Below are 27,027 nucleotides of genomic sequence, written 5' to 3' on the forward strand. Positions count from 1 at the left end.
GTACAGACATGATGCAAATGTGCTTTCTTTGTCAGCATGATCTCGCAGACTGTTCCTGCCCATGAGCTGAATATACAGGACATATCATGTGAAAGGGAACAACAACAAAAAAGCAGTCTGACCTTGAGGGGACACAATTGGCTTAAAACACACACACTCTTCTGAAAAAAAAAAAAACACCAAAAAACTAACAGCTGCATATTGTAGTTGCAAGTGGAAAAAAAAAGAAGTGAAAAGAACAAAGATAAGTTTCTCTTTTTCTGCTCGCTGACTTTGCATACTGCATACTGTCCATTTCTCATTCTCCAAATGGACAAATCTCCCCGCTGTTCTTATTGCTCATCCAAACCTGTAGGCAGACAGAACAGCAGCCTAAGCTGGAGAAATGTCCCTGTGAAATTACAACAGCACAAAAGTGGAACTGCTTTGGATCTGAAATGCATGTTCCTTTTTCATGGACTGATAATCCCAAGCTGAGGCACCCCATAAGTCCTTGCCCTGTGGGGAAGCACAGGGCTCCAAGGTACTGAATATCTCATTAAAATGAATGGTTAATAGTCACTGGGAAGGAACATGCTGTAATTGCACGGGTGGCACAATGCAGGATGGTGCACCATGCCATATAACGCTCCCCAGAGTCCATCCCTGGGAGATCTGGTCTGGTGATCACAGCAGGAGATGCCTGGTAGAGATGCTATTGATGTGCTCAAGCAGAATGCCAACACTGGGGCTGAACATGGGATCAGGACTGCATTTCCTCGAGCCAGCAGCGCTCTCAAGAGTCTTCTTGGCCCTTTTGCTCAGCACTGACCACGTGCCATCACCTGGGGCCAGGCACAAAGTGTGCCAAGTGGGTCCTCAAGCACGATCTAAACCTTTGGTCCAACCACAAGTTTTGCCATTGGCACTATCACTGTACTCATTTATGGATATGTGGCACATTTGACCTCACTTTTAAAAGATGAGGTTGGTGCCTCCTAAAGGTGTGGGATGCTTGCACTGGCCATGTGTGGTGTCTGTTGCTCCAGTGAGGTAACTCAGTCATCTGCAGCCCTTGCAAATCATAGTCCACTTACTGGTAACAGATTTCATGAAGGTTAGAGCAGCTTTCACGTTCTGATCCTAGTAGAAATCTTCCAAGTGTTTGATCACTGTACCATATCTTTACTGGCTCTCCTCAGGGCTCAGAACAAGGTTTCAAAGATAGATGAGATACCAGTCTGGGAATTCAACCAAAAGGCAGATTTATAGAGGAATTTGCAATCCCTTTGAAAATCAGAGTGGTAGAGCTTTCTCCATTTACTTTCACCAAATCAAATCAAAGAAGCTGAAATTGCAGAGAACTAACTTGAATAAATCCCAGTGCACCCACATCTAAAAGAACAACGAAATCTAACCCGAAACACATTGAGAAACATACATAATTCTGCAAGTACCCTACACTTTCTTTTTTTTTTTTTTTTATTAAAAGAGCCTTGCTGCTAGTGCTGCTTCCAGTGTCTGACGAATCTGTGACACACATCTCAGGGCAGAGGATTTTTCCATTAACGCAGCGCTCTGAATGTGCTTGGTTGTTAAACACCACATACACGTCACTAGCGCTCACTTTGAGCCAAAGAACATCTTTGATCACAATCATTTTCTCTCAACTCCAACCATTAATTCTTGTTTCCATTGGATTCTCCGTTTCTCTTAAGTACACAGTATATTCTAGCAGTACATCTTGGGAAAAAAAATGCAGCTGGATAAACAAAACAAAAACACCACAAATTTTTCACTCGATTCAATGAAGAAAAATCAATTTTCAGGCTTCCTGAATCAAGTTTCTGAGGCGTCACATGGGAAATCCCTCACCCACAGACAGATTGCTCCTTGTCCCAACAAGAAACATGTTTTCTCCCCCACACTCCTACCACATCTCTGCAATGTCATTTTTAATGCACCTCCTCAAAGTTGCTTGAGTGTACGTAAAACAATAAACAAACGCTTTTTCTTCCATCTGCCAGGTAATGTACTGGAGACATGTTTGCTGCTGCTGAGTGACATCCATCTATTCAAATCCCTTCTGAACCAAAATCAATATTAGCTAGATCCATTACCTCCTGCTTTATTGGCAGTTTGGGTACTTGTTCAGAAAACAGTCCCTCCTAGTAATGTAATAAAGCCCCCACCTTTGAGATAATTAGGTTGTCTGTGATACAGCATCCACTGATGATCATTTCCCTGCTGATTTTGGCCTGTTGCTACAGCTCAGGTTGCAGTCGCCATCACTAAACACTCTTACATCAGACCATCTGAGTCTCACTGCCAAATAATTGCCAAATTTAGATTTATTTATTTATTTACTTACTTACTATTCTATAATAACAGCAAGCAGCCAAACCTCAAAGTGTCATTAACATGCTTTTAAAAATGCACTAAAATGATTTTGTCAATTACCCTGAGATTTAATATCCCAGCCACAACACAGATATCCCTCACTGTAACAACAAATCCCTCCAGGAGTGCACACATGATACCACCATTCCCAGCATTTCCTCTGGATCCTCAGCATAACCCAGAGGCTAATAATTTCAAGCTCTTTCAGAGCAGGGGCAGAAGCAAGCTCCAAAAATGCTATGAACATTCAAACACGGCCTTGCCAACTCTCCTTCCCCCATTAATTTCATTGCTAATAGATGGGAGGACTGTGCTCTGATGCATCCATTTACTCTTCACTTACCTCCCCTGATCTTTTGCTACTGAACTCACTTCACTGCTCTTGGCTTTAACCACTGATGGATAAAGTCCTGCTTTATTAGCTTGTCAGCCTTTAAATGACAGTCTTTTTACCTAACAGGTAAGAATACATGACTTTGCAAGTCCCCCGAGGCATTAGGATCATGCCTAATTATCCCTATGTCTTTAAATAATAGAAGTGGATGACTGATGGGAAATCTGTGTAAGGTATAGAAGGTGAGACAACATTTACTAGTCCTGAACTGAAAAACAGTAGGAGTATTTATTCCCGTTATTAGGCATTTAAAATCAAACCATACCCAGTGGTACTAAATACTTCACTGAAAGAGCAAGGGATGAAGAAAGCTGATGCATAAAGGGAGAGTGGGTTTCTCATTAACAGCACGAATACCAATTGCTTTGATATATTCAAAGAAAAAAGCACCAGGACTCTAAGGGTGGCATTTTCCTCTTCTCATTACACAGGAGCTAGAAGTTCTCCCCTGGCAGTTTCAGGCTGTGTCTCTTGTGGTCACAGTGCCTCCATGGGAGCTTGCTCCAATCATGATTTTTTTGCTGACACACTGCAATTTACTGACTCCCTAAAGTAGCTGATTTTGCTAATATACAACCCCAAATCCATACAGCCTATTAATATATAGCTATTCCATAGGTATTGGATCTGTGTTTAACTTGCCACCATATGGACTGTTCCAGAACTGTAATAAGCTATTTCTCACATACTACCTATAATCCAATCAAACCTTTCAAAATTATTCATGAGCTCAGCAAGCTGTCACAGCCACAGATCAGGTCAACGGTGAGAATAATGTGTAATATTTCATGATGTTGCTGCTGTGCTGAATATTCCTTGCTCAGTGTTACTACCTACCTAGGAAAGGCAGTCCTAAGCCAATCCACCAGTGCAGATAGACTGCCAAACTCTGGGATCCCTGGGAACTATCCCAAAAATCTAGGAGCCAACCTGAGCTTGGATACATGCAGTGTATTACAATCAACAAAACGCTTAATTAATGAATGCTGACATTGTACCTTCCTTGGAACAAAGAGGAAAGCATGGCGCTCTGCCCAAGGAGTTTACAGTCTAAATTATACTGGCAATGCAGATAAGACACACAAGACATGCAGAGGGAAGGCTGACACTTCATCTTAACCTTTGTTTTTCATAAATACAGATGTAACGGTGGCAGCAGAAAGTAGTCTCTATCCGGGACCCCGTGGCTTTTTTCACCCTCCTGACCACAAGCAAGTTTACATTACATCTTTTCATCTTCATACTGTCTCTCTATACATGTATACCTCTTTTTACATCAGGTTCTTTATAATTTAAATCCTAATTTTTGTCAGTAGAACATTTAGTTCTACCAACTCAAAACATCCTCTCCCAAAAGTAGATCATCTCTCCTACTCCCCTCACTTGATCATCCACATCCTTGGTTCAAATATCAAATATCTATCATATTTAGATCAAAAGCTCATCCATCCCACCATGCTAAGGTCTCTATTCATTGACCCACAACTTTGAACATCCTACAGTCTTTGCATGGCTTATAATTTCCTTTTCTGTTCCCATCAAGGTCACAAGAACCTTTCACATAAAATAACACACCCAAAGTGCTTAGACTTTGAGGATGGGGCGTAGAAGGAAAAGTCAGCATTCACAGGTGGTAGGGGTATGGACGAAGTCCTTAGTGCAGAACAAATTAGTACACCATAGGAACTGATCTCCTTGCATAAACTGTAAGAAAATGAAACACACGCAGAATGTAAACATATCACATACGAGTGTAGATCACACATTAAAACTGAGTACCTTCCCACCTCCTAAGCATTCTATTTTTGGAACTAGCATTTTTGGATTTGTTTATCATCCTCTGCCAAAAGCTAGGAATTCATCATCACTCAAGATCCCTCTAGTTTTTCTGTTTCCATTCATTTCTCATTCATTCCCTTTGAAATACTCCCCACTCAGCCAATGTTACTTAATTTTCACTTTTTTTTTTTTTTAATGGAGGAATTTAAATACATTGAAAAAGAACTAACGATTTCAGACCTAAATAAGTGACACATACAAACTTCTCCTCCCTGCAGTTCAGAAAATTGTATTACTATGCGCAATATTGTCATTATCCTCTCTACTATAACTACTGACACAAAGAACTTGAAATATCACGCTGGTAAAAAGTGGACAGAACTGAAAGAAATGTAACAACAACAACATGAAAACACAGAAGTGAAGATATTTTTAAATCACTTACCCAGCATCAGTGCTATTTCCACACAGTAACACATCTTCTGTACCATTCTTTATGAAGTAGTTTACTGCAAGAGAATTAAAGAAACAGCTTTTTAACTAGTACATTCTGGGAATGATAGCACTACCAAATGTTATTCATCAACCAACGTATTCATTCGGGATGGTAAAAGAGATATGAAAGGCATGGTTTTACTTGTTTGGCTAATTTCAGGAAATGTGAAAACGAAGACATATTTTCAAAGGTTTTGAAACACTTGCTGTTTATATTCCAACCTGACAAGTGCAATAGGGTGGCAGTAGGGTTGTGGGCTCTGTTTGAAGGAAACATCATCTAGCCGTGTCCCTGGCTGTTGTAGTTGAGCACAATGTTACTGAAGTCAGGATAGCAGTGTCCAATGAAAGCAATCCATAAGTTTGTCCCTTTGGACTCGACACTGATGAGATATTTATTAACTGAAGCTTGTGATAGGTTAAAAATGCAACCGAGTCAAGATCTAATAATACAAGCAAAACATCCCATTGCCCCAATCTGGTGAGTTCTAGTCAGCAGAGAAAATGTGCAGTATAAAGCAAAAGAAAATGGAAAAATTCTTGTTGTTAAAGATCAAACAAACAAGGAAATATTCATAAAGACAAATATTTATCAACACAGTCATCTCTAATGTCAATGGAGAGAGACAGACACATCTCGAGGGAGACTCAGAAGAGCATGCAAAATTTAAATGCTCAGGATCGTTCCCTGGTTGACTATCAATGAGGCTTAAGGAAATTAGCATCCCCAGGCTAACGAGAGCCTTTGTGTACATACTCCATCTTCTATCTCCAGCCAGCAAAGCAGTCTAAAATTCAGAGAAACAGAACAGGAAGCCAACTCCTCAAAAGGATAACCAGAATTGGGTTTTGAAGAGATGTTCTAAGGAGCATCGCTTGAACCCGAATGGCAGTATGGAGGAAAGGATAAAAGTATTGATATAGAAAGATCATAAATGCAAAACAGAGGGCAACAGTTGATGGAGGGCAGATGTATCAGTGTACTTTGTTTTAGCAGAGAATACGGATCCCCTGTTGACTTAAGTCATGGTGTCAGCCCTACACAACAAGTGTTTATGAGTCGAGGAGCTCTGCAGATGTTAGTCTGGAGAGGTTCTCCATTCTAGGCTAACACCCTGTTGTGAAATGCTATAAAAATCAAGAGCGACAGCTTATCCAGGCAGGCTATGCAAAGAATGCCACTGAACAGATGTGCTGTGGCTTTCTCAGTAAGCTGCGAGCAGTGGAAAAGCCCTGCCCTGCTGCATGCCAAGAAGGAATTACTGTCCATGAGCTTTGTGGTTTGTGAGGGCACGTGATGGCGTTCAGAAGCCATCAGTGCATACACCCTGCTCAGACTGCATGCTTTTCTGCTTCGCTGTATGTTTGGCGTTTCTACGGAAATATCTGGACTAGCAGCAACACCACTGAGTTCAGCATGGTAAAGGATCTGTGAAAAAACACCAGAAAAGGGGAAAAGGATGTGCAAACTTACATATTGTTTCACTCTGCACTTCTGCCGCTGAAACAATTCTGCTTTTCCCAGGACAGATGGTACCTTATTTGGGACACATGCAGTTGGTGACACAAACACTCTGTGAGTCAGGGGAAACATGGCACAACCACAGAATGAGAGACAAACAACCACAGAAGTTCTGCACCTTGCTAATAAGTGGTATTGCTACATGGGGTCCCCCAAACTTTGCAAGCACGCAAGCTCTCTGGGAATTGCAACATTTCATATTGTGAACACGAAGACCAGGAGGACGCTATACTTGGAAAATTGAAACAATAGGTTGGGTATTAAAAAACATTTCTTCTCCAAAAGATTGGTGATGTGTTGACAATGGCTGCCCAGGGAGGTGGTGGAGTCACCATCCCTGGAAGTGTTCAAGAAAAATGGAGATGTAGCACTGAGGAGCGTGGTCAGTGGGTATGGGGGGATGGTTGGGGTTGGACCTGGTGATCTTAGTGGTCTCTTCCAACTTTAACAATTCTACAAACACCTCCTGCTCATCTGAACCAGAAGATGCAAACAGCGTCAGAGCCCAGAATAAGAACTAAGAACGCGTACGCAAACAAGACATTTAAAATCTCAAGAAGATACAAAATCCTGTTGTCTGTTGTTGACAAACATTTACACTCCCAAAATCAGCAGTGCAGTGAGCGCTAACGCAAAGCATGCTGAGGAATTGGAATGCAGGCACTGCTGGGAGAGGGATCTTCGCCACAGGATCTGCAACTGCGCAGTAGAGCACCACCTCTGTGTGCCAAACTGCAGCCTGAAGAAGAGCTGAATTACTGATTCCCTACTGATAAATGAAGGGGGGATTAGAGCATTATGCCTGAGGAGACAAATTGCTGTATTATCAAAAATGCACACAACAATCAATTTGTCATTCAAAGCAAGTTGGTTTGGATTTCGACCAAACATGCCAGGCAATCAGAGCTCTTTAAGGAGGAAGCAGTCATTGCTCTTGCTCTTAAGAACAAACCACTTTGGTATCATATTAGCCCACGGCCTAAGCTTTCTATCACTTAACTCTAACATGAACAAAGAATATAAACCTCCTTTTTCATTTGCAGTAGGAGCTTATCTATGAAAAGTAGACTGCCCCAACTGATAAACACTTTATGAGAAAAAGACTTTGTCACTGTCTTGGAAGATTCTCATTGATTTTTGTTAAAGTTTGTCAGCTTTTTCACTGAAAAACTTCTACATGTCAATAGAAACAAAATATGAAAACAAAACTGACCATACTGTATATTTTTTTTAATGTCTTAAGTAAAATCAAGCCAAAACAAGTCATATTTTCACACATGCTTATATGTAAATAATCTAGATCCAACATGCTGCTGCTTTTTTTTTTTTTTTTTTTTTTTTTTCCAAATAAGCCTCATTTTATTTTTTTCCTCTCAACTTCACTAAAAACTCAGTGTTAGAGTTACGGTGTATGTGAAGTCTTTTTGGAACTTTCCTACAGGAATTTTCAGAGTAAAATAACTACCTAATCTTATTATCAAAATAATAAAGCCAGTGATCAGAAAACACTCCCTGAGTATTTGTTTCTGCTTGGCCACGCATTATTTATTCCACTGTTGCCAGGTAAACATCTATTTTTAAATAATACAAAACATTTTCTGTCAGCATTTGTAAGTCAGAAATTCAACAGAAACATGTTTCCTAACAACCAGATGCTGTCTTCTCTAAAACATATGTACATTTGTATCAACCCTAAGCCTCATAAAAACATACTAAGATGCCGTATCCCCGCTGCACCTGATGCAGCATTACTCGTGCTAGGTTGGTTTCTCTGCCAATAAATAGGTGCAATACAAACCCTTGCACTGGTGTCATCTTTCCTGGATTGTATTTTAGAAGTGCTGAGCTCAATAAATCAAACCTACAAAAGCGAGTGCGCTGAAGCAGCTTATTACCTTCTGAGTTTCATCTGCATACTAAGGAAAGTGCGATACAGGCCACCGCTTCAGCCAGAGCGGCTCAAACACCATGAATCTGGCCCAGGCCCACATCCCTGGCTGTGTACTGGGGGGGAGGAAGCTCATAACCTCACTGCAATGAGTGGTTGTGCCAGCTAGAGGGAATGGAGAAGGAGTTTACCTCCACACTATGGGTCGTCTCTCTTGGCATTGTCGTAATCTAACCTTAATGTGCTTGTTGCACCAAAGAGTAAACATTCCTCTAGTCTGTTTTCACACGGAGGGTGGTGATGCACTGGAACAGGTTGCCCAAGGAGGCTGTGGATGCTCAATCCCTGCAGGCATTCAAGGCCAGGCTGGATGTGGCTCTGGGCAGCCTGGTCTGCTGGTTGGCGACCCTGCACATAGCAGGGGGTTGGAACTGGATGATCATTGTGGTCAACCCAGGCCATTCTATGATTCTATTCTCTGTTTTGAGAAAAGAATCGATAACAGTTGCATTGATAACAAATAGTGCACAGCACAGTTACATTATTATTATGGACTACTAATGGTTGTCTTCAGATGTGACATCGGGCCCAGAGAGCAGAGCACTCTGACTGTGGAGTGGGGAAGGTCTGCTCTTCCCCATCACGAGCAAAGGGACCTAGTAATAAATGCAGCCAAAGAAACAATGTCTGTGAATCCAGCCCTGCTAGGAATCTGCTACACTTGTACCCACCTAGAGCAATATAATTTCTCCAGCATTCTCAAAGCTACTGGCTTTCCAGGGATGCCAAGAAGCTTGGTAGGACTCCTAACCATCTCACAACAAAATTAGGAATATTTGTAATTTGATCGTAAATAGTGAGTAAATAGAGAAAATCCTCTAGGTTTCCAATGTTTTCCTTCCAATGTTCTCATACATCTCATCTTTTCTACTATTTTATTCTACACTTTCTCAAAGCTATCAGTCTTTCACATTTCTACATTGGACCCTTCCACACCTGGAAGTTTTAAATATTCACCCTGCCTCCCATTATCAGGAAAAAAAAAAAAAAAAAAAGGCAAATTTTCTGTCAACTTCCTCAACAAAATAATAAGTTAATTAATTCTAATTAAAATTATGCTCCATACCTATATCGCACCACTGAGCAGAAAGCTGCAGGGTAGAAATCTCTCCTCATTTCTCTGTAAAAGGATGAAGAAAGTTTCCAGTTGAGAAAAACTAGGAAGTTCAGCTTAGAAAACACGGTTCCCAAATCCACATTGTGTTCCTTATTTAGCAAACCAGCTGAAATGATATCTTGATCTCTAAGTCATCAGAATTTAAATATATATATATATATAAAATGGTATTTGAACGCTGCTCTTTATGCGAGTGTAATTATATATATATATATTATCACACTTGCGTAAAGAGCAGCGTTCAAATATCATTAGTCACTGCCCAGAGTAGAGTCCTCTGGCTGACTTTCTAACAAAAACGTAGAGAGGTGTCTGTTATCTTGGACTATTTATTGCAGCCATACGGGTGCACGTTGGTTGGAGATTTTCCCTCCATGCTACGACAAGCACGGAGCACTGACAGCCAACAAATAACCAGATCCCAATTTAAAATGCAATTCAGAAAGCCCCATCGCCTTACAGTTGTGATATGTGACACAGAAATGAAATAGATAACACCCCTTCCTCACCCTTTCGCCCACCGGCACAAACACACTGTACCTCCTGGTAATATGTAATAATTAAAACGAATCCTTGCTGCACTTGCTGTGTGCACACTGTGTCACTCACAGTGAAATCTCTAATAAATGAAATTGAGTTTGAAGATGAAAAACATGCCTCTCAAAAAAGCGATGGAACAGGCTGTATTAAGGGTATTATTAGGGAAGAATGCTTGGGAATAAATGGCACTGCCAGTTAGTTCTTCCCTGCTAAAAGGGGTTACAAATAATTATAATAATGAAGTACTCTCTTGTTGCTCACCCCACGACAGGGGATCTGGTTCTCTTCCTCTCTTCCCTGGCATTTGCTGTTGTCAGTACCTCTGTTGGGTTTTAGAATCATGGTATAGGTTGGAAGAAACCCTAAAAATCATCCTTTTACAACCTCCTGATGCTTTCATAGAATCAAAGAATGGCCTGGGTTGAAAAGGACCACAATGCTCATCCAGTTCCAACCCCCTGCTATGTGCAGGTCACCAACCAGCAGACCAGGCTGCCCAGAGCCACATCCAGCCTGGCCTTGAATGCCTGCAGGGATGGGGCATCCACAGCCTCCTTGGGCAACCTGTTCCAGTGCATCACCACCCTCTGAGTGAAAAATTTCCTCCACTTTGCAGGCTCTCAGCTTCTGTCCTCTCCCTTCTTGCCTCCCACACTTCCCAAACTCTTCCCTTGCACACTTGATTCTTGCCCAGCCCTCTCCTGCCACCTCATCCCATTACTGTCTTAGAGGACATTTTCAAAACTTCAACTAAAAAAGGAACAGGAGAGGTTAATTGTGAGGATATTAGGGGAACAGAGTCTAACAGATACTCCACCAGCTTTGCCACAGTCTGGCATGGGGACCACAACAACCCCTTGACATTTTGAGCCAAGTGACACAGGAGACAACAACAAGCAATGAACACGGGCTGCTGGCTTTCAATAATGTTCAGATCCCCTCCTTCCATGCCCATGTCTGGTCAGTCATGCAGACCCATATGCCTGGAGCTGAAGGCTGTGTAGTGCGTAACTAAAAGCATATTTAGTGCCACTTGTTTAGACAAGCACTTCACATGAATAGGCAGCAAAATGCTGAAGTGCGGGCTATGGAAGTTTTGTAGAGGGCTGTTTTGTTGCGTTTTATAGATATATATATATATGTATTTCCCACAAAGGAATTGAAATCAAAAGCAGCTACAAGGGTTGAATGCATTTGTGATTACAGACAGATGCCAAAAAATAAAAAATGAATAGAAGAAAACACTCCTGCTTGCACTGCGATAAAGAAAACAGATGAATTGGATCAAAACCTGACTGGGAAACAAAAGTTTGAGATGAAAAATCAGTGTCTCTGAAGGCTAACAGAGGGCTATGTCTGCACTGTCTTAGTACAAGTACAAAGGAAAGAGAGGGTGAGCAGAGAGGTGAGAAAACCTACTGATGGCACAGTATTTTTCAGGTAAGTCAAGTCCAAGGCCAGGACTGAATGAGGAACACTACAGAGGCCAATACCACTAAGAAAATATGTGGAGAAAGGCAAAAGCAGATACTGTGTTCTCAGAATGCAAAGTAAAGCAAAGGAAAAAACCTCACCCACCCATAACCTTGTTAAGTTTTAAGTTCCCTGCATCAATTCAGGGAAGAAAGACATGCTTCTATGTAATAATAAGCTGTGAACAAAGAAAAATATTGTAATACTGAGATGCAGGAGGAAGGGGATGCAGAGATGAATATAGGAAAAAAGTTGTCAATATATTAATCAGTGGCTTGTGTTATCCAGAAACCAAGCATAGCATTGCTTTCAGCAGATAAACTGCTGAACTGGGGAGGGGAGTATTGAGAAGTGGGTGATGAGAATGACGGGGAGAATTCAATTAAAAAAAAAAAAAACTGAGATATTTCATCTCAGGAAAGAGGTGACCAACAGTCAAAAATAGCATGCATTCTGGAAAATGAGAAGTTGGTGTGCTCCTAGATACAGGATGTGATATTTTTTGCCCTAAAACTATTGGAGGGAGAGCAAAACCAAAGACAAAGGAAATATATTTTCAACTGCACTTCTCATTTCAACTGCAGAAGTTTCTGCTGCAGGCTGTGCCTTTAACCACGATGTTCAAAGAGAGACTTGTTACATATGTGGATAAGGATATCCAGAGCTATAATAGTTAATGTTAACAAAAATTTATAAAACAATGTCTGTACTTGGGGCTGCAGCAATTTGTTTTGGGACACGTGGGGCTGCTCTGAGCCACAGACAGATGTTGCCTAAGGTAAACCAAACTGAGTGAGCCTGGCAAATCCTATATTTCATCCCCACCTCACTTGGGTGAATTCAGCATTAATGGAAAGTATTAGGAGAAAATGTTCCTTAATACTTAAAGCCAGGGCAATAAGGGAAAGCAGTGGTGCGAGCTGCTGCTGGTGGTCTGCTCAGAGTTGAAAGTCAGAGCTACCTCCTGCCTTTGCAAGGCTTGTTATTGCTGAGCCCACTGCAAGCAGAAGTCCATGGAGATGCTCCAAGGGGCACAGAAATGGTCCTTTCAAGTGCTCCTTTGAACAGTACTGTGTGAGTCAAGTGGTATATACTTGGGTAGCATATGAGCAATTTGAGGGTGCAGGAAAATTCTCAGACTGCTGGGTTTCATCTTTTGCAGCAGGTCTTTCCTCTGGCAGATCTCTCTATGAGCAATAATAACGCATCAATGAGAGCAAAAGAAATGTATCTGGAGGATAAATCCTTCTGTTCTACAAATTGTTCCAAAGCTCTTTCACTACCAGGTTAAAAAATAATGCTGTTGGATTGTTGGGAAGAGGCTGTACTGGATACACCAGCACAACACCTGTGTGTCTCTGAACCTCGTACTTCTTCTGGGTCTTTCTTTTTCTAGGTAGCTTAAAACATGGAAGTGCACAGGTACAATACTCCTGTTAATAACACATCACTGCATTAATGTTTAAGCATTTACAAAGCAATTTATCTAAAGATCCACAGCACCTGAACAAAGCCACAGTACTTACCGTTAACGGTGGAGTAATGGGAGTAGATTCCATGCTGACAAGCACCGTATGAAAGCTGACAGAGGTTCTTTGTCTTAATCATTGGTTCCCACACAATCATACATAACAAAACACCTCTTCCAGTCTCAACCTGATTTATTGCTTCCCTCTTTTCTCCCACCTCCATAATTACTCATCCAACACTCACAGTCTTCTATTACCACCTCAGACAACACCTAAAACACTTCAGCTCTCCCCAAACCCGATGCATCTATTATGTGACTTGGACATCATTATTTTCTATACTCTTTTCATGCAGTTTCAGAATATCTCTTCATACAGCTCAATTTCAGTGATTCTTAAAGCAAAAATGAAGCAACTCCCCAGGCAGAGCTAACAATTAAACACAGAAGATAGAGAAAATATATGTGTAGACATCTACATACACACATCTATATTTTTTATACACTCACATATGTATGCCTAAACATCCTTACCCACTTATTTTAACAGCCCGTTTTATCTAGAACATCGAAGAGGAGGATGTGGAAAGACTTTGGAAGTATCTCGTATTGACTGCTCAGATGGAATTGCCCTGATTTAGCAGCTCTGAGCAGTCAGACTGGCTCTGATTGCATTCACACCTCATGCAAGACCCACAAGCCGGGGACCCCTTCTCCAGCCAAGACTATAATTCAGATGGGTAGCACATCACCATTCAGCAAGTTGCTCTGCAAACAGAGGCTATCTATGAAGGGTTCCCACATTTCTCAACCTTAGGCATCTAACGTGGCTGGTTTAGTTGGACCACCTCCACAGAATGGCAATTATGAGTTAGAGATAGAAAATGAAACTGGCTCCTCCAAAGGCTCCCTCAGAAACTTTCTTCTCCAAATCGTTCTTATTACTTGATTAGATGTATTTGGGACCCACAAAGACACAAACTTAACATATGTATATACCCTCCTAAATAAAGAACTGAAAGTAACTATGATGTCTAATTGTAGGTGAAAATATAGACACTGAGTTAAACTGTATATAGATTTTTTTTTTCAGACCTCCAGTATGACTGGAGAAAAAAAGCACTGTCATGAAATGAGTGTCAGAAAGTACTCTGTAATAAAAAAATAGCACCCTTGAAAAGTCTATTTTTAAGCTACGAAAATGGCAGGTGACTCCTCCTGCCAAGAGGTTAATAAATCTTTAACAGTACTATTATTGTTATTGTTGTTATTTCTACATTGTGGACAACAGTGTTTTATTTTACTTTATGAGATACCAATTTAGAGAGAAAACATACGTAGCACATTCAGAGCCTCTCAATTATGTTATTCAGTTTAAACGAAAAGAAGATGCTGGGTTTTGAGACTAGCACTTTCAGAATGTTTTAATAATATTTTTACTACATTTTTAAGGCGTTTTTCTTAAGTATTTTATTTGTGTTCAGTATTCAATCTGAGCACTGGTCTACAAAAGCACACACGATTTAAACTCAGATTCCTACTCACTATTTACTGATGAGTCAATAATCCATTTTAGTAATGGAACACATAAATTACATTAAAAATTCTATAATCATCAGCGAGGAGACTCAACTACATTCAGCCCTTGGGTACATCTTTTACTCTCTCTAAACCAATGACATGTCTGACTTCATATACCTTCCAGTCCACTCTGACTCATGCATTCATAGAGCTTCACTTCATGAAATACGCCTTTAATTTTAACACCACAACCCAAGGCTTTTAAGCATGCTATTTTCAGCTAATTTCCTAGAAATCTTTACAAGCATTGGAACTAACCTTGTAGTTCTGCAGTCACCTGGCATTTCTAAACCATTAGCCCTCCTAAAGGTAACTGGCAGCTCAATAATTTTGATATCGATATACTGATTACATAATTTTCACATTGCCATGGATGTAAACTATCCTATTTTGTACTTTTTTCCCTTTGTTTTATTACTATATAGGCTGCATCTACAATTTCAGATTATCAGGTTTATTATTATTAATGTCTACAAATAATCCTCTTTGAGCCTCTGTAGTCCTTTAGCAAATCTAGAACTGCAGATATGAAAAATAGAATCACTTACTGGTATCCAGTATTTTCCCAGATGAATTAGTTATATCTCTATTTTAATTCTGAGCAGACTATAGCATTGGCATTTGACATCAAGATATCCTTAGCCTAAATCTATCTGTGCCCAACTGTCAAGCATCCCGTACTCCATTCATATAAAGAATAATGCTATGGAAGAAGCTGGGAGACCTGATGAACTCCTTTTGCCATAATCTTCCTCTTTCCCTCTCCCAGCTCTGCAAAACTAAGCATCACTGATTGGAGGCAAAACTAGACTCAAATAACTTCTTTTATAAGAAAGGTCAAAAGAAGTCCTTTTTTTTTAGAGGTGGAAGCATAAATTTTGAAGACTTAGAGTCACTTTAATTAGTAAAAGGAATGGGAAAGTCCTCCTCTTCGTCATGAAATGTGCCCACTGAAAGGCAAGTTTTTGACTTGCATCTTCGCTGTGAATAGACAGTAAGAGGATAAAGCAGTTGTCTCACCCTGCCATGACCACCATACCTAAACTGAGAAGCCATCAGCACGTGATCAGGTGAAGATTCTCTCACCGAATTAAGCTTTCAGTGGCAAGGATCAAAAAAGTTCTCTTCTTGATTGAGGAAAAAAAAATATTCAATGTCACTTTTGTATTCTAGAGCTTAGTAATTGGGGAACCTGAATGAAATAAATCTGTGAATTTTCCCATCGAATCCCCAGTCACAAGGCTTTTGTCTCTTGCTTTCTTAAGGTGCCTGGCATTTCCTTCACTTGCAATAGCCATTGAAATCTGGCATTTCAGAGGTGTTATTATGAACCTCTGATAGTACTCAGGTTTCTCCTTTCTGGTGGTTTGTCGTTTTTATTATTATTATTATTATTATTATTATTATTATTCCTTCTCCAAAATGAGTGACTCATCTGCACTGGTTTTGAATTCTCCAATGGTTTATCCTCTAATTGTCTATGTTCTCTTTGAATAAACTTAGCTATCTCAGTTTGACCAATTTTCTTCTCTAGTTCAACCTCAGAATAAACAGTGACACTACTCTGTATCTTAATATATTCAGCTTTTTATTTAATTTGGTCTGCCTACACTTTAATTTAACTGTATATATTGCTTAATTCCCTGAAGTACTTGAAATTCGGACTGTTATTAAATTGTGGTCAGTACTACTCTGTTAAACAGTCACTTCATTTCACCATAATGCTTACGCAAAATAGAATATAAAGCACTATTCCATCTAGTTACAAAACGAGCCAGTCCTTCCATTTCTGAATTGCTTCAGCATAATAGTCAACATTTAATGAAAATCCTACTTAATATTATTCTTCCTAGTCTAATTGCTGAGCCACTTTCTTCAGCTTTTCAAAAAATACTTCATTATTCTTATTTTGAGGTCAGTACATTTTCCCTATAGAACTACTTTTCTTCTAGTTCTTCAGTGGCCTTCTGTACTGACTCTATATTTCAACTATTCAAACAGTTCTTGTCCTTCTGTTCTAACTGACAGTCATTTGCCATAATGCACTACATCTTTATTTTTCAATATTATGAAAACAGGAAAACATTAATTGACAATACTATTGCTTACGGTTAATACTGCATGGTCAAAGCTTAATTTGCTTTAATCTACCATCTCACCAAGTTGATAATCCTTGTAATAGGTAAATCCACTTTAGTGATAACACTCATAGCTTCATGACCATATTAACCATAGCTGGATTTACTAAATGAGCATTCCTCACCTTCCCCATACCAGCACCACGCAAATAAACTTGTCTAAGGCATGCTGGAGCAGCTGTAGAATCCCTCCCACTTAAAGCAGTGCTGCAGCAGGCCTTGAGAGTGACTTTTTATTATAGACAACCAGTGTTGCATATACCCTTCTTCCACTCTCAGAGAACCAGATTATCTTCGGAGCTCCATTACACAGAGTCATCATAGAATATCCCAAGTTGGAAGGGACCCATAAAGGATCATCAAGTCGAACTTCTGGCTCTATGCAGGACCACTCAAAAATCAGACCAAGTATCTGAGAGTGTAGGAGGTGGGAAGTGCCTTAATGCACCAGAGCTGCAGAGGTATCTTTAGTAGCTCCAGAGCTGGAAGATGCAGAGCATCGCTGGGAAGAGATGCCAGCAAACTCATTACCAGCCTGCACAGCTCTAGAGTGGTTTAGTACTCTTTTAATAGTGATTTAGTATTTTCGCCTTTCAGCTGGCAAGAGGCTCTGGTTTAGGGACGTTGAGGGGGACACACAACCTTACAGTCAAGGTCAGTCCTGAAAATGGCCTTCATTCAGCCAGAGTTTTGTGAATGCCCTTCCTTAATGCTCAGTCAACCACATTATGCATTAACAATACAAATACAAAGCTTTTTATCTTTGAATTAAAGCTTTTAAACGCCAATTCTCCCAAGGCTGCTGAAACTCCAGAGAAAGAAACAGAGCCTGACTCAGGGGTATACAGTGCCGACAGCTGGGGTAGAGAAATGAGGACTGTTGGGTCCTACATTCAGAGCAGAGGTACCCTATGACTCTATGTTACTTCCCACCGACCAAATTTTGAGTTAATGAGTATGCTATGTGGTTCATTCTTCCCAAAATAAATAAAATACCAAAAGTCACTGATCACCAGCTCCCAGCAAGGTACACTGGTCTGGTTGCTTCCTTGAGAATATCATTTAAGGTTATCAGATGTGAGCTAATGTCCACTGCAGTCACTGGCAATTGTCTTGTGTTTATGAGGGTTTTATAGCAAGCCCAGCTAATTGTTGGGTTCCCTGTTTACATTCTGAAGTTTATTTACATGAAATGTGTTTCTGTTTCTTTTTGTTCTTCTTTTTTTTTTTTTTTTTTTTTTAATGTTAATAAATGAGCTCAGTGAACCTATTTCATTGTAACTCAACATCTAGCAGACTGTAGAGTATTAAAAATTGCTTTGGCCTAGAAAACAAGTCTTTTGATAATAAACATCAGAGCACCAGATACTGTAGGATGGTTCAACCCAGATAATGAGGTAAGACCCTAATAGCATGAGATTTTCTTAAAAAAATGCTCCTGGGATTTTTCAGTGTAATAAATGCTCAGCCTTGCTGTTGGATTTTTAAGACTTTCAATTCAAAGTTCCAAGTTTTGCCATAAGATGCTACAGCTACAAATGATCTTAAAGGAACAGCGTGCAGAAGAGACCTACAAACAGAGCTCAAATTTTGGAGATACTTTAAAGCTGTGAAAATCATTGGTGAGGTGACAAGGTGCTTGTTCTGCATTAGGAAAGCACTGGGAAACTTTCAGCATGAACTGTGAAGGCACAACTGAAAACACAACCCAATCTTTCCAAACCACATCAATGTAGTGAAGATGGAGTAATCACAGTCACATCTGTTGTACCAATCAATACAGACCAACGTGATAACAGATAAATAAATTAGCAAGGTAAAGAAAAGAATTTACCTGGATCATTAAGAAATTCCTCTGAGTTGTTCCATGTCCTGCCATCCAAGTACAACGTGCCATTGGTGAAGTTAAACTGGGTGTAGTCCCTCACACACTTGTGTCGCAAGTTGCCCATAAAGAGCTGGAGGCCTATGAGGGCAAAGACACTCAAGCAGAAAACGGTCAGGATCATCACATCAGCAAGTTTCTTAACAGACTGGATTAGTGCACCTACAATGGTCTTCAGTCCTAGGGAGATAAAAGCCAAGAGTTTATGGATTGAGACGCTGAAAGATATGTGCAGTTTTCTGATGAAAGTCTGGATAGAAGGGAAGATTGGAAGGGTTTCTATTATTGCTTTGACATTGCTTTGACAATGGAAACAGGAGACAAGTGATCACCATGAACATTCAGTTTGGCCTACTACTGTCTGGACAAAAGTCTTGGTGTTGCTCTTACACACACACTTATTTAAAAATGAATGGAAAGAACTGGATGGAGGAACAATGAGAAACAAAAATAATCATGGTTAAAGAAAATACAGGAAGTCTTTTATATATTCACGGTGCTGCAGTAAAGACTGTAAAGCCTAAATCCCACTGACTTTTCGAGAATATTAATTACTTTTAACCACTGAGGTGACTGATAACTTTATCTCTCACTTAAACAGATAAAGAGATATGGAAATGTTATTTGTTGCCTGATTATTTAACATTTTTTAATGCCAAATCCTGATCGCTGTTCTCACATGAGTAATTCCTCTCCCTTCAATTCATTTGCTTAAGACAACAAAAATTTGGGATTAGAAGAAAACCAAATAATATGGACAACCATGTAAATCCAATGGAAACTGTGTAAAATAACCTGAGATTCCAGTAATACCTGGGCAAAGTTAATTTTATAATACGCTAATGGAGATAAATCATCTTATTATAATCACCAGAGGTTTTAGTAACACAAACTGTCTTCTGTTTCAGTGTTATTTCATCCTATAACACTAGATTCATATTATTATCCTGTAAGTATATAGATATAAGTAATTATACTGTTTTCCCAAAGGGTATTGTTTGCTTGTTAAGAAGATCAGCACTATCTGAGCTGGCTGAACAAGACATCAATACAACAAAACCCACTCTATAAACCCTTCTGTAGAGTGTCTCCTGTACTTGGACATTAATACCAACTGCTCAATGGTAGCAGATTTGTTGTTTCTTTACTACTTGTATTTAATCAATACTCAATAAGTAGTAATCAGTGCTTCTGATAGTCAGTGTTACTAGTATGACAGCAGTAAAAGAAATTGAGTTAAATGGAAAATATAGAAAATGCAAAGAGGAAACATGAGGAATTCTCCTGGGCAATTCTCAGAAACATGTAGAATTGCTCACTGAATATGAACATACGCATTAAATCTCAGTTCCCTGGAATTCCACCCCAAGAGTTTGGCATTAATGAAGGCTGAGTTAGTGCTGTATAATTTAAAATAATGTAAAAAACGTACTTAAGTGTATGTAGGAAGGCAAAATGCACTTTTGGTCTTGCTTAAAATTCTGTAGATAAAGTAATGGGAAATCATAGTTCCTTAAAGGAGGATAAGCTTCTAGAATGGAACCCAGGTCTAGATATCCCTGAATTCAGCAGCCTAAAATACTGCAAGTCCTGCATAAGGCATTGCCATTAGGTTAACCCATGAATGATATTAATGACTGTAAAATAGTCTTCCAGCCAAATGGGATTGAATCTGATGTGGGGCTGAACATCATCACTAAATTCTCTGTTTACTTCTTCAAGGATAGTTTGTGGCATGAGAACAAAAGGAAAAGGCTTGAAAGTTCCTCTGTATAAAAATAAGGCAAAATATATTGCAGTACAAGTATTAGGCAAAAGCTGGATATTCATGGGATTTGCACTCCTTGTCAGAAACAGATTTTGAAGATGAATCAGTTCTGTATCTAGATCAAGTATCTAGAGTGGTATTTAGATAAAGGTTACCTTTGAACTCTCTGAGTTCATTTCTAGGTTTGATGACCAATTTTGATTCGTAAATGAAAAGCATAGCTTTTACATTAATCCAGTCTTGGGTAAACTTTCGTTGTAGTGCAATTCTGAAGAGCTTCCCTGTGTCTCACACTTACCCAGCTACCAGATTGCTATTAAACAAACAACGAGGTGGGGAAAAAGAAATACAATTTGTAGATACAATTTTATTTTCTTTTTATACTCCAATATTATGACATTTTCTCTGTGGCTTTCAGTGTTAGCTGTCCTTTAAACACACAGATGCATCTTCCCTGAAGCTGGTGAAACAGGAAATCTGAATGCAAAGTGAGCTTTAAAAAAGGGAAAATGGCCAAACCACAAATTCTTTCACCTCAGTGCCCTCTGTGAAATCCCTGCAGTACATTCATTTGTTTGTAATACAAATACCAGCTTGGGGCCTGCATTTGTATCACTCAAGTACACTAATTAATCTTATTCACATTAGCAAAGACAATGGGAGAACTAATGTAAATAGGGATAATATTAGGAAACAAGACCTACAAAACACTAGTCACCAGAAAAGACTGACTGTTTTCAAATGCAGACCTGGTTATTGTTAATTTCAAGGTCATTTCATGAAACATGCTTTTCTCAGTTTACTTACTGGGTTTTCAAATAGAAGAATACTCCTATGCTGTTTGCTTTATAAGCTCATTCCTTGCAGATATCAAATAATTTCTTTACAAGAGGGCTTTCTGCTTAATTTCATTTTGTTTTTTGATTTTATTTTTTTAAACAGCATATAGACTTAGCAGCTGGGGAATGCTTTAGGAATACAATTGCTGTAATGAAAGACCACTTAAAAATAACTTGTATTCTGCCTTCTGAAACTTTGTTGCAACTTTCCAAGAAAATAACTTCAGGAGTTGTATACTTACAGTCTAACCATGTTATTTTCTCATTCTTTAAAAAGAAAATTTCCCCATAAAGTTAAATAGCATCCATCAAGTCACTTGGCACAATCCACTGCTAAGAAAAGTGTTTAAATCACCATTCATTTCAACTTTCTGCCCTTTGAAGGGCAAAGGGTAAATAAGGACAGCCAGAATCTCTTGCAGGTGTTCCACATTGCTCTGAATCAATCCCCATGTTTTGTAAAAGCAATGCTAGATACACTCAAATTTAGAGTGCTGTTAAATCTTCTAGATAAATAATCCTCCTTTGAAATATTGCCAATGAGAGCACTGCAATATAGCTTAATAGAAGATACTATTTATGGGGCATTAAAGGCATTTACTTAATTCTTGCAAGTCAAACACCAAACCAGGCAGCATGCAGCAAAAACGGAGGAGCTGATCCAGAGCTGAGTAACGTCTACATCTGTTAATGACTATGGGGCTGTGGATTACTCTCACTGGAGTAATCAGCACAGTGGTCTCCTGAATCACTGAATTCTTCCCACGTTTCTGGGCCAAATCCTGCTTGCGTGACATGAGTAACATGAAAGCACCCAAAGTCAGTGGGATGAGGGCTGTACAGGCAGACTGACACCTACAGAAAGCAAGAAGGATTTGGCCCAAGCATTCCTGTTAATACTGGTAGAAATTAATACATTCAGAAGTTAATCAAATAATCAGTTTCCAAATGCAAATCAGAAAACCATAGAAAATGCAAGCCACACCAAACAATGAGAAATGGCAAGATCTCACAGCACCATCCATTCCTCCTTTGAGATGTGAGAAAGTAGTAGCATAATGACATCCATACCAGATGCTGGCAATCACCTACAGAACATCAGACACTTCCGTGCACAGTCTGAAAATCAGTAGGGAGAAGAAGCAAAAACAAAACCAGAGTGTGTCTTGCTCTGTGGCTGCCTTCTCCTAGCCTTCTTCTCTTGAAGATGTGCATGTGCCTTGTACATGTCTGCATGAGTCATGTACACACACGGAGAGAAGAGCTCGCTCTCAATCACTGTCCTTTGTCACCAGCCACAATGAACGTATTTTGTCATTAGCCACTGACACATGGAGCAGCAGAGAGTTTAATACCACGCTGGCAAACTTGAAAGGCTGTCAGCGTTTCTGTAGAACATCTCTGCATGAAAATGTGACTGTCAGGCCAGTCTCCAAGGAAGATGCAAATACGTCATGTATTTCTCAAGTAGTTTCTCCCTGAGCCATGTGATTTGCCCATCGTAAGGATGAAATCTGTCTTTCTGTAGGGGGACTTCAGTGAGATTCAAGCAGTGATCAAGGGTCAGACTCCTCCACGCAGCCTTAATTCTTTCACTCCAATCTCTGTTCTGGCTAACAGTAAAGTACTGGATAACATTCACAGCACTATTTATAGCCTTTAGACTCACACTAAATCAAATGGGAGCTGGATCAGGCCCCAAAGTGCCTTGGCCCAATTTTCTGTGAGGTCACCTTTTGCCTGTATCCTGTCATTTTGTGTGAAATGTCTGTGAAGTACACGACTGTTCTAGAAAGAGCAGAAGAGCTTCTCTGGATACAGGCACTTCTTCACAAAATGGTGATGTCCACAACGACCTCCATTTTGAGGCTCTTTGTGAGGGGGCATTGAAGGGTATACCTGAGGTCTTTGAATTTCCTCAGTTATTAATTATCACAAAAACATTGGCGATTTGCATGCAGATAAATAATTGGAGACCTCCAAATCACAGGAAAGGTTCCTGTTGAGTACATTGGGATTTGGATACACTGGCTGGGGGAGACAAATGGGAAACTTCAGTGAGTTGTCCTATAGCTGATCCTTCTATCTAGAAGGAAAATAAATGGATCTGGTTGCCATGGCAATGAACGAGATGCTAATTAATAAATAAAATCACTGAGAGTTAAAGGTTTTACGTTCCAAAGCAGAGAATGTTTGCTATTTCTAAGAACCTGAACATAAGGGCTATAGGAAGAAATTAAAAACATTTTTATGCAATGAGTCAAGATAAACACTCAGCTACTGCACAAAGCTCATCTTCCCTGATATCATGGGAAACCGGAAAACAGAAAGAAATGGGTGTGCTTAGTGAAAAGGGAAAACAGAGGATCCTTGAGGGTCCTTAGGAATACTAAAGGCAGCCACAGAGGGTAAGGCACAGACCCAATCTCTTACTGGTAATGCACCAAGACAGGGTGAGGCTGAATAGGGTCAGGAGATGCCAGCATGACACCAAGCAGGTGTAGCCCCAGATGCCTACAGAACAGGAAGCACAGCTTGTTGCTAGATGCTAACATTATGTTTCTGAGTCTGGATCTGGAACCCTCCTCCTAGGGCAAAAGTAAAAGTAATGAGTTGAGCTAAGCTCAGCCTTGAACCAGGGGAGTGAACTCAAAGTTTGGGAGATCATTTTAAATCCTATGAGAGCACATCCCCTAAAACTCCCTGTGCCTGCTTGCGCACTTACAGCAAGGCATTAAAGATAAGTGAGATTTTTAAAAGCACTAATTGTTAGCTTTGTCGACTCCCCCCGGAGTCAATACTGAAACTCATTGATTTCAAGTGAAGCAGAATGCCTTTGAAAACCAGCCTCTAAGTGCTTTGCTGGACAGAAGCCTTACACTGTGGAGGACTTGGCCTGCTACTTTTGGTAAGCAATTTCACTGAGCATGCTGAGCCCAAGTCCGTTTGTGCAGGCATAACTACCTGATAGAGAAGCGTGATCAATTTTACTGAGGAAAAGCTCAGATATTTGCAATGCGAGTACGTTTCAGTGCTTCTCTCTGAAGACATAAAAGAAGAAAAAAAGCCCACCTTTTCTGTTCTCCATAGCAGATGCACCCACAAAACTTACGAAAGATATCAGCATTCATTATCTCTTCATTTTTAGCCCACTGTGGAATGATATTTCATTCTAGCACAAGCCTGTGTCATTGTCAAAAAGTCAGATTGAAATCCAAGTAAACACAGCATCATGCCCAATATTTCTTTCTTAGACATATATTTAGACATACAGAAATACATTAGACATATATTTAGCATGTCTGACCAAAAAAAAAATTGAACTGGTTCTTTGAAACTATCTATTAAAAAAATCAAAAAAGGAAAAAGAAAAAGCATATCCGTGTTTTACAGGCAGCTAAATGATCCTTAGCAATTTGTAGCTCTCAACATCTATAATTTAAACATGCTCATGGCACAGGTAATCTTGACAATAAAATTTAGGGCCAGATATTTTATTTGCATATCATTATGCAGCCATGTCAGCAAATAATTCAGTTACCTAAAAATGCAGTTATCAAAAGAATAATTCCATAGGAAGAAAGGAAACAAGAAAATGTGAGTTACTATGTATCATTCTAATAAATAACATTCGTCTTTTTTTCCTATTAACCCACAAATGGAACAACTCTGTATCATTGAAGAGCTTTAGTGAACTTTACAATAAAGCTTTTCTGAATATCTCTATTCTCCTCATCAACCGAAAAACAGCCAGGGTTTATCACTCTCTATAAAGCAAGATGCAGAACATCAGAAAATCGCTATATATATAACTGAGCAAAATAGACAGGCTCTGCTCTGAAGAAGAACAAGATTGAGACAAGATGGAAAGTGAAAGGCGTCCCCTGGAGAAGGCTGTCCCTCTAAGTTAGCCTTCAAATCCTTCCTGCAAAGGAAGGTAGGAAACTCTGCTTTTATTTCTGATTACCATCCCACATGATCTACAAAAGTGCTCAACTTGCTGTTCAGCTTTATTCTTTAAAAGCTAAATTTTGACCTATACTATCACTAAAAAGTAGTAAACCCTGGACCCATGCGTACATTTTTTTAACCTCTCAATTCCAGAATTCCCATTTCCACTTTATATTCCTTGTGAATGTTGGTGATTAGTCCCTGGATGTTTATGCCATGGCTTTTGTATAAATTTGTTTTATTATTCATGAGCGATATTTTGATAGGAAGAGAGGGGATGGCATCAAGTTGTGCCAGGGGAGGTTCAGGTTGGATATTAGGAAATATTTCTTTCTCAGAAAGAGTGGTGATGCAGTGGCACAGACTGCCCAGGGAGGTGGTGCAGTCACTGTCACTGGAGATGTGGCACTGATGACATGGTCAGAGGGCAATACTGATGGTAGCTGGATGGTTAGACTAGCTATCTTGGAGATCTCTTCCAACCTTAATGATTCTATGATAATGCAGGTGTGCGTAATACAGTAGATGGCCAAACCTCTCTAATCCTAAAGAGCTGTGCACAAGAATCTGAGCAATCCCAATGCTATGCATAGTTTTGATGTGTGATTGCCAGCATCTGTTCAGGATTATCACCAATAGGATCTACCATGCACGGTTTTTGCTATCTTCTCTACCTTGCCATGCAGGTTGGAGATGTTAAACACTGAGGCTGAATGAGACCTGTCTATAGATAATGCTCAGCAAGAATTTATCATCACATGTTTAGTCCTTACTGGACTGCATAAATTATATAAACATAAACAAGAAGCATTAACTACTATTTTCAGAAACAGGAGTAAAATAGGTCGTAAGCAATGAAAAAAAGAGCTTCTTTCGCTACCAGACCTGTATGAAAACTGTTATATTTTGTTGAGGGGTTGTTGTGCTGGAATCATGGTCTTTAATATGTAAGAAAATGTGATTTGGTGAAACGCTGAATCCACCAAAATTAATGATGGAACTTTTCTGATCTAGGCAAGGTCTGAAATTTAAGCACTGTTTCTGTCACAAACAGATGGACCAGCGCTAGGACAAATCAGGCTACCTGTGCTTGCCGTCTTGAAGCTCATAGCACAGATCTGGATTCCTCTTTGGATGTGCTCTTAAACACAAATACACACCTTGAGGTCATACGCCTTCCATTTTTAAAATCAATATCTGAAGACTTTAAAAGAGTTTCGTTGCCATTCTCATACAGTTCATGAATGAGCACTTTCTGTCTGCGATTCACGAGCCACTGCATGCAGCCCATCTTCCAGCAGCACTCATTTTTGTGAGGTCTGTACTTTTGGAAGCACTCTAATTCCTTCTGCCCAGAGAAATGGTATTGGGAAATGTATCGGAGAAAGGTATTCTATTGACAGGTCACATCCCCTACATTCCTCCATTTCCTGATCAGTATCTATGGTTAAGTCACTTGTATTGACTGTGATTACTACTGGAAATGGCATGTAGGCTTTAATGGCAGCCGGAGTGTTTAACCTGATTTTCACCTGAAATGACTGAGATTGTTTTCAGCGCCCGCAGTACTCTGAACGTTCGCAAGGCTGAGACATTGCCCAGGTCCACAAATTCAGTTATGTATCTGTAACAAGGGAAAGTCACACACAGACAATGACAAAACACCAGCAAAAAACAACAGTCAAGGGGACAAAGAGAGACAGAGAAAGAATCACTTGTAGCTGAGAGCCAAAACAGAAGGATCGAGGCT

General features: G+C 39.7%; 1 protein-coding gene across 7 annotated transcripts in view; it reads right to left on the reverse strand.

Annotated features, from left to right (window-relative positions):
• Window positions 1–27,027, reverse strand: part of LOC116238213 (sodium channel protein type 5 subunit alpha-like) — a 206,288-nt gene that overhangs the window by 125,460 nt on the left and 53,801 nt on the right. For 6 of the 7 annotated variants that reach the window (XM_090143196.1, XM_090143195.1, XM_090143194.1 and 3 more), the window contains exons 4-5: window positions 18,669–18,899; window positions 4,998–5,061 (exon numbers count right to left, since the gene is read on the reverse strand). In XM_090143196.1, coding sequence (XP_089999322.1) covers window positions 4,998–5,061; window positions 18,669–18,899 — 295 coding nt within the window. Of the gene's footprint in view, window positions 1–4,997; window positions 5,062–18,668; window positions 18,900–26,809; window positions 26,902–27,027 lie in introns of all 7 variants that reach the window. The other variant, XM_090143202.1, reaches the window with a different exon arrangement.

The sequence above is a fragment of the Phasianus colchicus genome, chromosome 6 (assembly GCF_987193195.1).
Source record: "Phasianus colchicus chromosome 6, bPhaCol1.hap1.1, whole genome shotgun sequence".
NCBI lineage: Eukaryota > Metazoa > Chordata > Aves > Galliformes > Phasianidae > Phasianus > Phasianus colchicus.